The sequence below is a fragment of the Pezoporus occidentalis genome, unplaced genomic scaffold, assembly GCF_034315485.1.
Source record: "Pezoporus occidentalis ecotype Australia unplaced genomic scaffold, CSIRO_AGI_Poc_V1 ctg93, whole genome shotgun sequence".
In the NCBI taxonomy this organism is placed as follows: domain Eukaryota; kingdom Metazoa; phylum Chordata; class Aves; order Psittaciformes; family Psittacidae; genus Pezoporus; species Pezoporus occidentalis.
Window position 1 is genome coordinate 5,153,485 of NW_026916294.1, and position 17,151 is coordinate 5,170,635.

The 17,151-nt window shown below is 43.3% G+C and overlaps 1 protein-coding gene across 7 annotated transcripts; it reads right to left on the reverse strand.

Annotated features, from left to right (window-relative positions):
* Nucleotides 1-3,203: 3,203 nt before the first annotated feature.
* YPEL5 (yippee like 5) lies at nt 3,204-16,088 on the reverse strand. Of its 7 annotated transcripts, XM_062605842.1 has the most exons (7): nt 15,960-16,064; nt 12,491-12,633; nt 12,317-12,381; nt 11,988-12,139; nt 9,857-9,929; nt 7,072-7,245; nt 3,204-5,363 (listed from the first exon to the last, which is right to left on the reverse strand). In XM_062605842.1, exons 6-7 carry the CDS (start codon nt 7,210-7,212, stop codon nt 5,139-5,141), a joined length of 366 nt encoding a protein of 121 aa, XP_062461826.1. In that variant the 5' UTR covers nt 7,213-7,245; nt 9,857-9,929; nt 11,988-12,139; nt 12,317-12,381; nt 12,491-12,633; nt 15,960-16,064; the 3' UTR covers nt 3,204-5,138. The 7 variants fall into 7 exon arrangements, with proteins under 7 accessions (XP_062461826.1, XP_062461825.1, XP_062461830.1 ...); XM_062605841.1 differs by lacking the exon at nt 9,857-9,929; XM_062605846.1 differs by lacking the exon at nt 9,857-9,929 and having other exon boundaries at nt 12,491-12,527; nt 15,960-16,048.
* Between the last annotated feature and the right edge of the window lie 1,063 nt (nt 16,089-17,151).

Here is a 17,151-nt window from a genome sequence, read left to right on the forward strand (position 1 = left end):
TTCTGTAAGAAATACAAGTTTCTGATACTGTGAAATGCTTCAGATAATGAGAACAAAACCAGCCTACTTTGAAAGGCAACTGCTTTCCAGTTGCCTTCACCCAAACACCAGAAACTTAGCTCTGGTTCTGCATTTCCCATTATGCGTGTGCTATAGTGAGGACATTCAAATGAGGTTTGTCAAGAAAACAGAAGTGCTTACATTCAGTCTCTTCCTCTGTTCATCAGGGAACCTTAGATCCTCCACAGTGCCCAAGGGATTCCCACTTTCCCTGAACCCACACAATTCAGAAAGAAAAGGTGCAAGCTTGCTGAATTTCTCCCCCCTCTGCTGCTTCTGGGTGAATTTGTTTGGTTTAGTTAAGACTTGAAGCCCCCCTCACAAAGAAGCACACAAATGTCTTCCTCTTTTATCTGGGTTTTTCTTCCATAACCAGCCTCCCAGTACAGAGCGATTCTGGCCATTTCTTAGACAAGTGCCTGGGTTTATTTTTGCAGTAACAAATCAAACAGGAACACAACACCTTTTCCAACGGAGCAGTACACAGAGCAGCCTGTACCGAACTGTATTTCAGGTCCTTGAGAGAGAAATATCACATTTAAGAGGCACAGACTGCTGTTTCACAGTCACCTCCTTTTTAAAAGGAGGAGCTGCAATGCAAACTTAAGCAGGTCACAGCTACAATAACACCAGATGGAAAGAGACAATGGAAGTGTCCTGTGAACAGGGTGAATGAGGTCTTTCTTCACATTGCCACTACCCAGAGCAGGATGTTCAGTCCAGTATCATTCTCAAACAACTTCTGACTAAACTTGAGGATGAGAAAGATGATAATGTCACTAATACTATGCTAGAAGGTCTCTTACCTAGTGACAAGCTGGCATTAGGCTGCAGCAGAAATCCATTCAAATAAGAACAACCCTATCAGTGAACAAACAAAAGGCTGGAAGGCAAACGTGACATTTCTCCCCTTATAATTACCTACACGTATCAGAAATGCTTACACCAGAAACAGGTGGTAAGGGAAGTAACTCTGAGACCAGGAACATCTCCTTGTTGTCTAAATTAGTCTCATCAGAAGGTGTTGACTGGTTTTGCCACATAATAGTTGATGAATCAGGCAGGAGCTCATTTTGTTCGGCCATAATATTTCAGATTTCCTGAAAGAGGTAAAGGCTTACACAGTTACACTGTCAATCAGGTCATACTCCTCCTCACCACCCTTTTAAAGTCATTGGGCAATTTTAACTCCAGCTTATGAAGCAAGGAGCCTCAATACTGCTTAGTTCTTTAACATCCTGCAAGAACAGGGCCAGACTGGAGAGTGACCTTTATCAGTGCCTCAAGCAAACTACAAAGCCTGAAACATTTCAACCCTGTCAGACACGAGGGACTCCACAAAACCCTCAAGATCCACAGGAAACCAAGCTCCACCAGACTTTTATTTTTTAATTTACTATTGCTTTGCTAAAGAACTGAAGAGAGGCCCAAGGAAGAAACACCACAGACTACTTATGGCTTTGGCAGAATGGTACTGCAATGCCACAGGTCAGGTTTCTCCTCTAAAATAAGGCTCATTAAACAGCTAGGCTTTTCCCCAGCCACCTCGTCCTTGTACCTGGCAAGGTATAAGGCTGTCCCCTGAACTGCAGCTTCATCAGTTAACCCACTGATGATCTGCTGACATTATTTCCTCCAGCTCAGGCAGAAATCTGGTGAGACAAGCTTGCCCTGTACAAATAAGCCTCTCTCAGGTAACCATAGCCACCCCTGAGCAAAGTGTTATGCTAACTGTTTCTAACAGAGCCACGAGATAGGTATGCCGTTTCAGAAGTTCTTCTGAACATCCATGGAAAGAGTAAGTAAAACACTTTTTCAATCCATAAACACACCATCCTGTCTTTTCATCTTCTCAAAGCTGTGTTTTGCTGAAATGGCTGTCAGCAGCTTTAATGAAGTATCTCAGTCCAAACCTGAAGTACTTCAGTTACTTCAAAACCAAAGCACACCTACACTGCAACTACAGGATGAGATCATAGCACAGGAAATGTAAACTCTAATGCAGGTAATGTCAGGCTAAAGTTATAGCATCCCTGCTAGCCCAAGCTGCAGCCTAAAGCACAAGTTCTGAGGTCTCCATAAACACACAGTGGAGTCTGCTGTGCACTGTAATTTCCTTTCTACCATCTCTGCCTCTGACAGCATAGGCTCACCATCACACGCCAGGCACAAGTTCACTGCAGCAGCACTTTTTGTTGTGCCAGCTATGCCTTGTTTAGGAATGCCAGGCTACTGCAGTAACACAAAATAACGTTTAATGTCAAATAGCAATGTCTTCTCTGCTGCTAGCTGTACTGTAACCAGTCGTCTTGCTCCCTACAGATAAGTTATCTGCATTCACACACAAAGCGTCTCAAGGAGGAGCAGTCAAAATTTATGAGGCTAAACTCTCCCACGGAGCCAGCAAGGTGATACAGAACAGCATGTGGGCTAAAGTGCAATCCAAAGTCTACTGGCTTAAAGCTGCAGTGCACTTGCTTAAGTCCCATAGACTTTTAGTGAACTCACCTCAATAGTGTCTTTCAAATCATAGGCTTTCAGGAAAGTAATCTTTAACATCTCACTACCACTCTATCAAAACAAAGAGGTCTTAATAGTAAGTTAGAAAAAGCCCCTCAGGTTCCATTACACCAATATGATCCTCTCACCCCAGTTCTTCAGCTACAGCTTGTGAAGTTGACCAGCTGCTACCAGAAGGCCTCTCCTGAACATCTGCGCACAAAGAAAAAGGATCACAGAATTCCAGATACACAAATACCCAATTCCTCAATTCCCAATTTATCTTCAAGCAAAAACTTCACATTTTTGCAGAAGTTATGTTTGGCACCCAGAATTCCACTAAATGAGCCACTTCCTGGATTTATTTCCTCTTTAACAGGAGCAAATTGAAGGCATTCATGTGTATATGGTATATACATATATATATATGTATGACTGGTATATGCCCGAAGCTGTACTTAGCACCTCCCAAAATCAACAGTACACTTTTGCCACCTATTCAGGGAGAGATGCTCATCAACAGCTTGTCACTGTGCTGTAGAAATGCAGTGATGTATTCAACAAGGCAGGGAGTGGAAGACAGGTTACATCATTCAACTGACAAGACTCCATGAAAGTTACTCAAAAAGAATGGCAAATACCAATTCAGGACAAAACATACTTTATTGTACTGTAATGTCAGAAGTACAAGAAAAGTACTGCAGAGAACCATGCTAATGAGGCTTTAAAGGTCTGTGAAGGACAGAAGTACAAGATAACGGGGTACTACTGTACTCAGTGCAAAAACTGATTCATTTGAGGCACAAGTACACGATCGTTTAAGCAGCTTGATTCAAGCACAGCTCTGGTATGATCTACTCTGTTCTCTTTCTATGTGACAATTCTATAAGAAAGCTACTTTTACATGAAATAGGCAGTAGGTACAAGTCAGGGGTGTCCAAATTGCCACTTGGTGACAAAAAACAGTAAAAGAAAAATACTCTGCATAGTCACCCTCCACATTTTAACTTCAGATATGGAGCTGTGGCTAGTGAAGAAAAATACTCTGAAAGGTCAGAGCCCAGATCTGTTTGGCTGAGTGGAGGGTTTTTGCCCCTCTTCTAAGCCTGTGGGTAACTTTTTTCCTGTTGACCTCAGTTTATCCAATGAGAAGAAAAAAAATAAAAGTATCTCTGATAAGGAATCATACATACCTAACATTCAAATAAATTTCAGCCCTTGACATCTTAACTTATGACTTAAGACAGAACAAAAGTGTTTGGGCACCCTTGAGTCAAGTTAATGAAGAGCGTTTTTGCTAAAAAGGCAAGCAAGTTCACGTTTTCAAACAGAGCTGACCTCTACAATAAGAAAGCAGGAATCCAAGTCACTAGTTACTACTAGGCTGACATGTACTGCTGCCCAGAAAGATAAAAAAGGAACATCACCATGAAAAAGGTTCAACAAAGTTGAAAGATAAAGGTTTCAACACCAGAAGCAGCATTTGAACACAAGCTGTTTAAGTTAATCTTTTCAAGAGATGCAGATTGCATAACTCTGGGCATGAACAAACATGCTGGCAATCTTTTCCTTTTACACAGCAGCTGTGTTTAACATAGGAAGTTCTGGGTTTAAAGAAAGCTACTTGAAGAATTAAAGATTTGCGACTCCCTGTCTACTTATTGAGTTTAGTAGAGCAATGAAAAAAAATCACTACTGAAACAGTAGTTTCTCAGTGGATTCCTATCATTACAAACACAGCTTGAATCGTAAGCAACGCAAGACTAAACAGACAACTATTATATTATTACTATGCTTATAAGTTACATCAGTTAAAGTTTAAAAAAAAGCCAAGCAGTTTTGCCCTATTTCAAGAGTATTTTCCAATCAACACCAGTTTACTTGGTGAATGGGACTTCACAAATAAACAAGGAATGGTGATATCTTTGGGTCGAGAACGACAAGAAATAATGGGCTCTGTGCTACCAATCAACCTCAACAAGAATATGGCACAAGGGCCAGCCCAAGCTGTACCAACACTGAACCATTAGCACTCAGCACAAATTCGGATCTCTTCACTTTAGCTAGCAGATCAGGTGAAAAACTGGGTAAAAAAAAACCCAAACAAACCCAAAATAAACCAAAACCACTAACTAAAAACTTAACTCCAAAATTGGAATATAGTTTTTAAAAAAATCTGTAGTTTTAAAATAACTTTATGCTGACATCAGTTTGTGCAAACTAAAAGAAACCTCATCGCATTTCTCTCCAACAAAAGACAACCCCCCCAAATATTTTCATTTTAGCCCGCTGTATCTGTAGATACAATATCAAATCTAACAGATGTAAATGCAAGAGAGAAAAATTTACAGCATCTGCACAACATTCTTTCTACAAAGAGCTGCTGGAGGGAAAGTAAAATATAAAAGGAATAAAGAAAGGAAGGTTCCATCTGAAATACTCTCACAATCTTTCCCACTCTGTAGTCCATGAATCCGACTCTGATGCTAAGGTGACAGTGTATGTAAGCAGATTTTTTTGATGAATTTATTATTTTTGAGTTTCAATTGAAGAGAACCTGAGAAGAGACTCAAGTCTCTTCAGGAATTGTCAGATGGAACATGCTCCTCAAATCCTTCGCTCTCTCGGACCAACGCTCTTTCCAGGATAACACGGCCTTCCTTGTAGCGCTGGCTGTCTTCGGTGGCAAATTCATAGATCCAACCCAGTTTGCTGTTGCAGTTCTTGCAGCTCACGTCTCGAACCATGTGGCGGCCAGTGAGCATGACCCGATCCTGAACTTCACTGTATTGCAGATTTACCACCTGATACAAATATACAGGGACACGGAATAGAGAGGATTAGTCTGCCCAGAGCAAAGCTTAGTAACAATGTCCATGACTATCAACATTTTAGACGTAAAGAGCCTCTGACACTGCACATGAACCGAAAACTGCAGTGTAGTAACTCAACAGCCCTTGAAAATCTGCTTGTGAAGGCAACAATTTAAAGATTCACTTCACAGGGACATATAACTCACTGTTTAACCGAGACATGAAATGCCATCACAAGTACTAGAGTGCAGAGTACCTTGTTCAACTAATTGCTATTAATCCACTTGTAATATATGTAACCCATATCTAGCAACTGGTGTGATCACTTATTCCCAGAAGTCAGAACCAAAACATTAAGAGGTACTTCTTTAAAAGTCTTCAGCTGCATTTGAAATAACCATGTAAGAAAAAGCAGGCTGAGAAAAAGTGGCTGAGAATGTATGCATTAAACATGCACCTATTCTTCTGTGTGCTGTCTTGGCAGTTTAAAACATTCTCTTAACTGGTTACACAGCAACATCACAGAACCAGGATGCACAATTCACTGAAAAGTTAACGTCAGAACTGCATCCAAACCGCTGATACGCGTTAGGATTCTGAAAGATGGGGCTGTGCTGCTTTCTCAGCCTGCCATCTGACTGTACTCATTCTCTCTGCTTCAGATGTAAGGTATTTGTGTGCAGAAATGTAAAAAAACCAGACCTCTGTGATTAAACCCCACTATTTACCACAAGAAAAAGTCAAACCCCAGAAACCAGTGAGCACTGGGTGAAAAAGAATACAGATACACAGTTCTCTTACAGCTATGCAGCCCAACAGTTAAGAGACAAATACTACTGAAAGGATCCAGCATACCAGAAATCCCAAAGCTAAGCACAGTTAAGTGAGGACATTACTGGTGCCTCTATCGAATCTGCCAATCACCAAATGGCTTTCAAGTAAACACTCAAACCAACACACCCCAATGATTACATGACCAGAAGCTTTGTGAGGAACCACAAGATGATCACTGTTTTTTCAGTGTGTCTAACACAGGGGTTAATAAATAATGCTACAATTCAGGTTTTTAGGCGTGTTATTAACATTATTCTCAGCTTAAAGCCAACACACAGCTTCTAGGAAGAAAATTTACTGTATCCCAGCCCAAATCAGGACACTTGCATATTTCAGTCTGTTGAATTAAATCAAATATGATCAATTAAAAAAAAACATTCAAGTAAACCGGAGTCTTATTGCCTGTAAAAGAGACTACGGTTACCTAAAGCTGACAAACTACTGCTAGCTTAAATGCATTTTAGAATTAAACAGAATACTACCTAGACTTTAACTGACTAAAAGTGAAAATGCCTTTGAAACACTTTGATAGACCAAAAGATATTCTCACAGTAAATCTGAGGTTCATGTTACAGAAGTCTCCAAAGTCAAAACTCCGTGTATTTTGCCATGATACCTCCATATACATGATCCTCTTTACAGTCTTTCAGTACTGTGGTTAAACTAATTTAGATAGCTTGCCATTGACAGTAAATGCCTGATTTGACTTCAAAGACTGCTGGACAGAACAAAATAAATATTAAAAAATTAAGATAATAATTATACAACATTATCCAAGAAGCTTTTTCGTTTTGATGACAGATTCATTTCCCACCAATTCATTTTTCAAAAGCAAACAGTAGCTCCTCCTCAGCTTCTTACCAACCTTGTTAAAAAGAAAGGCTCTTCCCGTGGCCCCTGTAAAACGAGTGGAGATGAGCTCAGAACGATTGGTCAGAATGGTGTCGCAGTTTGCACAGGAGAACAGGCGAGTGCCACCAATGTGATCCAGAAAAATCCTTCCCATTTTTAGAACTTACGTAAATTTATACTCAAAGACCTGAAAGCAAAAAGAAAGATCACATTCATCACCCATGGCAGATAAAAAACCATCCAACTGCAAACACCCGTACACATGGCAGAATATTCTGCAAACCAATTCAGGCAATGATTGCAGAGGTTCCTTCTTTCATAGATGAATTACTGAACTTACAGACTGCATCCAGCCTTTCTCATCAAGACAAGTTCTTTCCCAAAGTGGCCATCTTACCAGTAAGATGACACACCTAGATAGAAACCAATTATATTAAATGAGCAAACCACAAACCAAAACCTTTAAAGTATAGTTCAGACACTTGCAGACCACTTCTGGACCCTACAACTCTTAAACTCAAAAGCTTCCACTTCTTCCCTATTTTCTTTTCCTCTTTAATATAATACTGAAATTCCATTTCAATATATTCCCAACGACTCACTCATCTTAGTCAGCACTGGGAAATGAAGCACAGAGAAGTACACTGAGTCACCAAGGCAATTATGGTTTAATTTTCCCAAGTCACCCCCCCCCCTTTTAAAATATGTATTTATTTTGTCACTTCCCCTAAGCTTTGCAGAATTTCTGATATGCAACCACACAACATCACCATCCAAGATGCTTTAGTCTTCTATAGCAGGCTGGGCTACTGCATTTGACTTGACACTCAGTGATTTCATATACATAACAACATAGGAAAGGTTTGGATGCTATTTCACATAACAAACAACCCACCCAGTCTTTACACCAGACAATTTGTATATACAAACATTTAAAGCTTTCCAATCTAAATACAAAATATTGTATCATTTACCCAAGCTATTTCCAAAGCATCATCACTGAAATACCTCAGCAACTTTAGTCAGCAGGAAAAGAGAGTTTAGAAATCTATACCAGCAGACCAGCAGTATCTAATAAGCGAATCTCTTCACTGCTTAGGAAAATTAAAGTATCTCACCAACTTTATACCAGCTACATAGATTTCTCAGTTAAGTAGCGAGTAGGCATGAAACACATCAGACAGCTGAAAACTTAAATCACAAAGGATGAGATAACATAACAAAGGAATCCAATTATTATGTTATTTCCATTTCAACTGCTGAAATTTTATGACTAGGCATCTACAGTCAAACAAGTTAAATATACCTCCATTTATGCTTCAGATGTGGAATCAGAAAAGAGTATTGCCTCTGCTTTTGTCATGCATAGCAATGCAAAGTAAATCTGACAAGCTGCAATATTAAAATCGTGTGGGTTTTACTTTTCAGAGCAGGAGACAGTGTGCCATTCAGAGAGAAATTAATCAAATGTGGTGCTCGTCAAGTTGAATCTTCTGTGTCAAATGGTTTTAAGAGGCACAAATACCTAAATTAAACCCATTTCAAGTTTCAGGGGATCAGTTTCTTAAAGCTTACCCTGACATGCACAAAGCAAATGGACTAAAACATGTGCCTGCACACACAAAATTAAAAATACCATTTTTACATGTAAAAATCGTAAGCCACTGACAATTTTTTCCAATTGCTTTATTTCATCACTTTGTTTTCTTACAGTGTGCAGCAATAGAAAGGGTTCCTAGTACTGAAGAGTGATTCTAGCACAACTTCCTTACATTCAGATTTTTCGTATCTTTGTTAATCTTCTGTATCCCATCTGAAGGATACATAAAAATTCAAAGGAATGAAATGCCGCTTTCCTTTAAAAGTGATATGACACCCATTTTTCTTCTTGGGAGGATAAATAAAACAGGTCTTGAGTTTGACAAAAAAATCTCAAAGACTTAGCTGACTGTAAGGGTGCATCTCCTTGTGACTCCACACAAAATATGGAAGTGTGTTCCTTCAATTTCTCTAAGCTTTACACCTCTCTAATGTCTTTGTCTTTCCTAGCAAGCAAGGGGAAAAGAAAAAATAAGATGTGAACTGTGACAGCATGAAGGAAAATCAACAGACAATAAGTGTGAATAGATAGCATCAGTCAAAGTCTCCAACCAGAAGAAACCACAAAGACAAGCAATAAGGGCAACTGTGACAGATATGCCCATGAGGCACTTGGCCTAGCTCCATGTGCCATCCTTACTAATTTTGGATAATGCTATTTTTGTGTTGTGGATTAAAAACAATTAACTGATCCTACATTACTGAAAATGTGGAATCAACATCCAAAAGGATATTTCTTTCAGGGTAAACACAATGCACACCCCTTCAGTATTTCTAGAAGCCAATATAAAACAAATCCAAACACATCCTGCTTTTTCACCAAGAGTAACACAAACACTAAGCTTGGTAAGTGATGAGAACAGATCCATTAGACAGACCAACCTTGCAAAGCATGCCACTCTGAAAAATATGCATCTGAACACTTAAAACGCAAACACACGTTCCATCTAAAATCAGAATTCATGTTACTGCACCTGGAAAACCAGTAACCCAGAGCCACTGAAACCAAAATGTAACTACTTCAGAAGAGAGTGCCAGTGTAATTGTTACAATCAAGTTAGAAGTCAAAGCATCCTAGAAATGTATTACTTCTGGATATGGCATTATGCATGGACTGAACTGCTGAGTCCTGAAGATGCTAAACATTAAAATAAATGCATAAATAAATACAGTCAAAGAATTTATGCTGAAAAACCTACTTAGTAATAGAAGGCCTACATTCTTCAATTATTTATATCTCACCAAAAAGCTGAAAGTAACCTCACCAAGCACCTAAATGAGAAAAAACTTCCAGTAAGACTTGGGTTCCAACAGAAAGACAAAGCGAGATTCATCTGACTTTGAGAATTCAGATTAAAGTTACAGCAGAATCTAACAAATCAACTGGTACCCTAACAATGTTCTTCAAAACACAGCACATAAGAAAACAATGTATTATTTAAATAAATACACATTTAAAAATTTGGAAAATTAAATCCTGCAATATGCACTACAACAGTCAAAATAGTTCAGATTTTGAGTTGGGGTTCTGTTTTTAAGAAAATGCTAAAATACTGTAATCCTATTAGAGTACCCAACTTTAAAAAACAACCTCTGCACTCAACTGGTCCCTGGCAGATTTTGGTCAAAGCAGACAGCAGCCTACAACTATCATTAGCTCTTGGTTTTGATGGTTACCGGATACCAATGAACCCTTACAGGTCCAGCTGAAATGTATACACCTTAGTCATTTGCTCACAGTAGTAAAAAGCAGGAAAACAAAGTTACAAACTGACTGCTAGTGTGGCAGTCTCTGAATACTGCATTTTATCATGGATTTTCTAAATGACAAGAGCTTTTGCTTTTTCTTAGCATATACGGTAGAGATGTTAACTTCAACTTGGAATCACTTCATACTCTTCCCTCCCCCCTCTTTTTCTTCCCCAGGCTAAAACCATAGTATTCACTTATAAGACCAACTCAGAATGTACTTGGTAGAGGTGAAGACTATTCTCTCCTAACGATCTTGAATCCTGTAGGGTAGAACTCACCATATAAAAAGCACTACAGAACAAGTGAAAGCAATTTTCCATTGCTCTCAGACTCATATCCTTTGCATACAGAAGAGATGTGTACAAAGTCACCCAAGAAAACTGTGTAATTTTTTTTCCCTATAGTTTTCACTTCCCATGTAAAAGGTGTGGGCGTCTATTTATGTTCACACATACATAAATGATCTGAAAAAAGCCACTTATAGGCAGCTTTTATAGGCAGTGGGAAGGCTCTTAAATGAAGACAAGCAGAAGAACTGCAAAACAGTAAAGCGTTTCCACAGCTTAAGATCCTCCAGTTAGGGGGAGGAAAATGCAAGAAGCACACTCAGCCCTTCATCCACTCTTTCTACACTTAAAACCAGTGAAAATAACTGCCACTGGTTCTGAGCTCCAGTCAGGTTCCCTATGGCTAGTTACAACCCCAGAAAGTGACACTACTATATCACATGAATTCCATCATGTTCCTAACAGAACTTTCAGCGGTCAGGAATCTTGGTTATTCACAAAACCATATACTGAGGAAAGCACAGAGATTGGTTTGGGGCTTTTTGGCCTGTGATTTCACCTTTTAAGTCAGCTAAACATTTTTCGCTGGGTATGTGTCAGTGATGAAGTCCTAGTGATCCTGCCCTCACATGAACTACCAAAGATAAGTCATAATGTTAAATTAATGGCTCCAATTCTTCTACACTGGAGATGTAAGGCAGAAGTAAGGCAGGCTTACTTACACTAATGGGATATAAAGTATCTACCACCTGTCAAATCTACGCACTTCAAAGAAACAGGTACTTTTAGGAATGGAGAGATGATGCCCAGTGTGCCATTAGTAGGTGCCTGCATTCTTGAGAGTATCCTTAGCTGAACAATCAATGGTAGCTCGTATTACCCAGCTAGTAAGGCTTGCTGACAGGGCAGTATTCTGACAGCACAAACCTTACCACCACTTCCTAGTCATCCTGTGAAACATTTCCTGCCTGCATGCTTCTCCCAGTGAGTGCATGGACAGACAGGAAACACAAGCACCATGGTTGTGTACTGTTATACATATTCCTACAGCAGCATGCTCCCAAGCTTCCACCTGTTTTTCAGCATTGATTTTGGCAACACTGAGCAACAGCTGTCAAAGAGCTCGCTCACATTCAACAGCTTTAATTTGTCCACTATCTGCGTACAGAGCTGGAACCACCTGAAGCACTACTTGATTGGTATTTGAATTACCTAACCTGCCTACCTTCACAAGCAATAAAGAACAAAAAAGCAACACAAAGAATTATTTATTAACATTTTTAAAACTAACAGTCAGTGTTTTCTTGTCCCAGAAAGCATCTCTTGAAGACACAGGCCCATCAGTGTTTGGCAGAGCCAGGAGGCACTTTCCATGTACACACTGGACTGTGGATATTTCAGAAGCCTCAGTGTTGCTTCAGCACCATCTACTGCATCTCAGATCTACAACAGAAAACAGCTGCTAGTTAAGGGATAAAAAACTGTGACAGCCTCTCTTTCACCATTTCACTGCCTAAAGACATTTTCCTTTACATGGTGAGCCAACAAGCACTCTCAGTGCCTTGAATAAAGGCTGTGCATTCCCCTAGGTACGATAAAACATTCTCAAGGTGTACTTACTCTGGAACCAGGCTTAAACTTCATCTTCACATGTCAGGAACTGGGCTTGAGCTTCCTCTTCTCATCTTCATGTATGAAAGAGGAAAAAGAATACTTAGCACATCTATACAAGATCACACATTAAAGAATCACTGGGTAAGCAAAAAAACCCCAACCAACAAACTTGCTCCTTACCTGCATGGGTTTCCGCTGCTCACAATTGGGGGTGCATCTGAAAATACAGATGTGGTCAGTCTCTTAGGAGGTCTGAGATTCAACTATCTGCCACAGACTTCTGTGGCTGTCGAAGGAAGCAGGGCCCAGCCTCTGGCCTCTGCCTACATGCAGAATTTGTTATCAAAGCACCACGCGCAGCCAAATGCGAAGAAAAAGTGAACTGGAACATTATGCTATGCTCATTAGAACCAGCCAGCTACTGTAGCAAAGATGACTGAAGAGGCTTTGGCAAAGTAATGAAAGCTGTGTCCAGATGCAGTGCATGGCACCCGCACAGAACAGGCTGCCCAGCAGGAGGAAACTGCATTTGTGCAAGTTACAGTAGTGTAATTTTCTACTGCAACTCAGCTTTTTTTCTAGGTAAGTCAAAACCTTTAGCATTGGGATACTGGCATTTCAGTACATCAACATAACATAGCAGTGTACGCGAACACTTAACACAGGCTAGTTTGTTTGAAGTTTACAGTGAGCAGAGCCACACAGGTGGGTGCTTGTTTCTAATACAGCCCCCGTATCTCAGCATCTCCCACACAGTCACTTACACCCCACAATACTCTGGTTAGATAACATATAAAAGTATTAGCTTACAAATGGCATCAGACTTAGATTTTCTTTCCCACTACTACACAGAGTCCAAAAGCAATAGCTATTCCTGTCTCCCAATTTCTTTTTCTCTTCCATTTTCCCCTTCTCTCCCTGCCTCCCCTTTCCCTTCCCTAAGGGAGGAGAAGGTGATCCTCTCAAATCCTCAACTGTTTGTAAGAAAGCTGCGTTTCCTGGTTTTGCAATATATTTATTCTTACACTAATTAACAAGACAACTTTTGCCTATTCATTCATTCTTCAACTTGCAGAAAGCTAAATTCAGATTTTCTCTTTTCATTAACTTTACTGCTGTAGTGATACGAATCTTCACCCAAAGACACCACTGATTCCATGAGTCACACACAAAATTTAAAGAACCAGTGAAAAGACAATGACCATTGAAACTCCCACACAAACCACATCCAACTGCCAGAATATGCTAAGTGCACCTCACCAAGAAATTTTTATATGAACTAGGAAACTCCTAAATGTAGCTCAAGGCTCCAATAGTGAAGAGACTTGCTACCAAACATCCACAGCGTACAGGCATTTCCTCTACACATGTAACAAGTTATTTTTAAGTTAAATCTTGCTTAAGGGAATTACATATTGCTGCAAGAGCTGAGCAACTCAAGATTTCAACATAGGTCAAATGATAGTAAACAAATATGAACCAGACCCATCTTGGACAACACCGCTTCAAGCCTGTGATGACTACCAGAAGAGGGAATGCTAAATATATATATAATAGATATATATTTGTGTGCATGTGTACAACTCACTGTCAGATGACAAGTTACAAATCTCACCTACTCTTGTCATCTTCCCTACCCAGCTTTGAGAGGCACGCTTGGCAGCAACATCTGAAACTCACTCATCATTAAAATCTCCGTATAAACAATTAGATCTGAATTCTATAAGCTAAGGGCCTCCACAGCTGTGGAAGTGAAAGTACCAGATGACAGAAGCCTCTAAACAACATCTCTAAAGTCTAGTATTAGAAAAAGGGTAACACTTGAAAATGGACAGTTTCGTTTGCCATAAACATTACTTCAGTACAGCTGTCCAGAATGAGTCTATATATAAAAGGATTACATATAGCTGTTACATAGTTTTATATATAGCTGAACCAGCCACATGAGGGAATCTTTACCACCACCAAGTAAGCTCCCTCCCTTTCTGCCATCAGTCACAACCATTGTTAACCAATGGCTGATCAATTGCCATTAGCTGTTGACAACAAGAAGTCCTCTAGGACAATTACCAATCTGAGAAAAGCCATGCCCTGTGTTTCTCCCTCGTGAGACTTGGGTACTTGCTTTGTTATTCCTTCAACCTAACCCTAACGCCATGTTTATTTAAAGAAAGAGAATTTATTAACTTCCAGCACTATATTATCCAAAACACAGCTTTTATTCTTAAATAAGCATGCTGGAGCCATCTAATGTGTACCTGCTTGCACAGTACAGCTGAGATGTGTACACAGCGCAACAGATCAACAGACAGATAACAGTTTCTGCATTCCTTTTCGGCTTTGACCAGAACCTCTTCCAGCGCTAAAATGCACTGTCACAATCACAGAGTCAGCTGGGTTGGAAAAGCCTTAAGTTCATCCAGTCCAACCACTCCCCAGCACTGCCAAGGCCACCACTAACCCATGTCACTGAGGGCCCCATCTGCACGGTGGGTGAACACTTCCAGGGACGGTTACTCCACCACTGCCCTGGGCAGCCTGTTCCAGTGCCTCAGTTCCCTGGGAATCCACACTTTCTCAGTCAAAACCCGCCCGAAGAGCTGTCGGGCTCACTGCTGAAGAGCCGCGAGCACCTCCGTCAGCGAGTAACCACCACGGGGCTTCCGACAACAGCCTTCAGTGCGAGTCACCCCCGGGCAGGGACACGGGGTTACCGAGGGCTGCTGCGGCGGCGAGCCAGCCCCGACGGAGCAAAGCAGCACTCCATCACTTGAGAAGGCGCTCAAGCGGCCCTGCCACCCAACCTGTGGCACCGGGGCTGCCCCAAGGGCTGGCGGGGAGGGAACTGACCTACGCTCTGGGAGCGGCAGCGCCGGCCTTCGTAACGCTCCACGGCCAGGCCGGCAGAGGCGACGTGAACCCCGCACCCCGGGCTGGGACGACCCCCGCTCCACACAAAGCCCCGTGAGGTCTGGGGGGGGAGGCGGGTCCCGGCCGCGCGCCGTCACGGGGCCACGCGCAGCCAACCGCCGGCGGCTCTTTCGCCGGCGCCGCCGCCGGGCGCTGCGGGCAGCGCAGGCAACTTGACAACAAACAGGAGGAAACAGCTGACGGGAGGCCCCGCCGCCGCGGTGAGGGGCGCCCGGGCCCAGCCCCGCACCCCGGGGCTGCCCGCACTGCCGCTTCCCCCTGCCGTGCGGTGCGGGGAAAGGGGACGACGCGGCGGAAGGGCCTGAGCACGGTTCCTCCTCCCCGCACAGCAAAGTTGCCACCGCCCCTCCGGGGAAGGGAGCCGGCGGCGATGCGGGGCCGGCGGAGGAAGTTGTGGCCACGGCAGGGAAGGGGTGCTCGGTGCCGGCCCTCGGCTCAGGGCCGAGCAGGAAGGATCGGCGGCGCTGCGAGACGCTGCTGGCGGAGAAAGGGACGGGTGGGGAAGGGCCGGTGCTTTGTCGCGGCGCCGGGCCGCAGCGGGGCAGGCAGGGCCGGCACTGGCCCCGCTCCGCGCCGCCGAGCCGGAGCAGCTCCCCCAGGGCCCCGCCACGGCCCGCAGCGGCAGCCGCCACCTCCCGCCCCAGCCACCGGCGTCCCCCCCCCCCCCACGGCCTCCCTGGTGAGTGCGGGGCTCGGCACGGTCCTCCCGCCCGGTTACCTGGCGCAGGGGAGCGGCGGCGGCGGCAGCTCCGTGCCCGGTGTCTGCCCCCCACCCTCCACAGCCCCGACGCTCCGGCTCGGCGGCGTAGCCCCGCCCCCGCAGCACGTCAATCAGCGCCGCCGAGGCTCCGCCCCCTCGAGGCCCCGCCCCGCCGCACGTCAATCAGCGCCGCCGAGGCTCCGCCTCACGGCCCGCTCCGCCCCGGTCACCTCACGGCCGCGCCCGGTGGCGGCTGAGGGCTTTAGGCGGCCGTGGGGGCACTCAGCCGTTCACCGCCCCCCAGGTCCCCTCTCCCACCGCCCCGAGCCCGGTGCCCGCCGCTCCCTGTGGGGGTTTGAGGCACAGCGACGATTGCCAGCTGCATCCGCACCTCAGTAATCCTATGGCTGATGCTGCTGGCAGGGTTTCAGGCCGCTCAAGCTGAAATTCTTCTGACACACCTTAAATATTGCTCCTGAGGGAGATGAAAGATGAGGGAAGAAAGAGGGAAAGTGTCTGTGGCCCTTTCTGGCCATTGGTGGCAAGCGTTACCGAGTGCCTGCCAGTTTTAATGGCTCAATGCTCGTGCACAGATTGCATCCTCAGCAAACAAGTAGTGATCTTGGCAAAAATATGATGGAAAAAATCCTTTTGAGCATGACAAAGACATAACAAAGGAAGGTTTTTTCCTCTTACAGAGCAAGCCGTGCCATTTTAAGGATTTCTATTCTAATGATACCACATATCTAATAACACCCATGCTAAAGAAGGTATACTTTTTCCTGGGTCCATCCATGTGATATCAGAGGAGTGGCAGGGCTTTCCTATCATTCCACATCAAAGGCTGTTGCACATCTCTGGGCACATGCAGCAGGCAGCACATACTTACATGCCCAAGTGTTCTTCAGCTTCCTGCATGGATTTTTGACGAGCCTGCACAAGGTTAGACAGTCGGTGGTGGGTCAACACCGGTATGTTAAGAACTGCTGTTTGCTTCAGGCAGACCTCCACAGAATCGGATCTCTTCAGTTAGGCCAGCTCTGGCCTGATCCTGGACAACTGAGCACTCACCTTGCTCATTGACCTGTCATCAGTGCCTCTTTATATCATGCAAAGGGAGCAAAAGTGTCAGAGCAGTCTGTCAGACAGCAATCACCTCTTAGTTAATAGCATGGGGACAACAGAAGTAGTAAGAGTGTTAGAAGGAAGC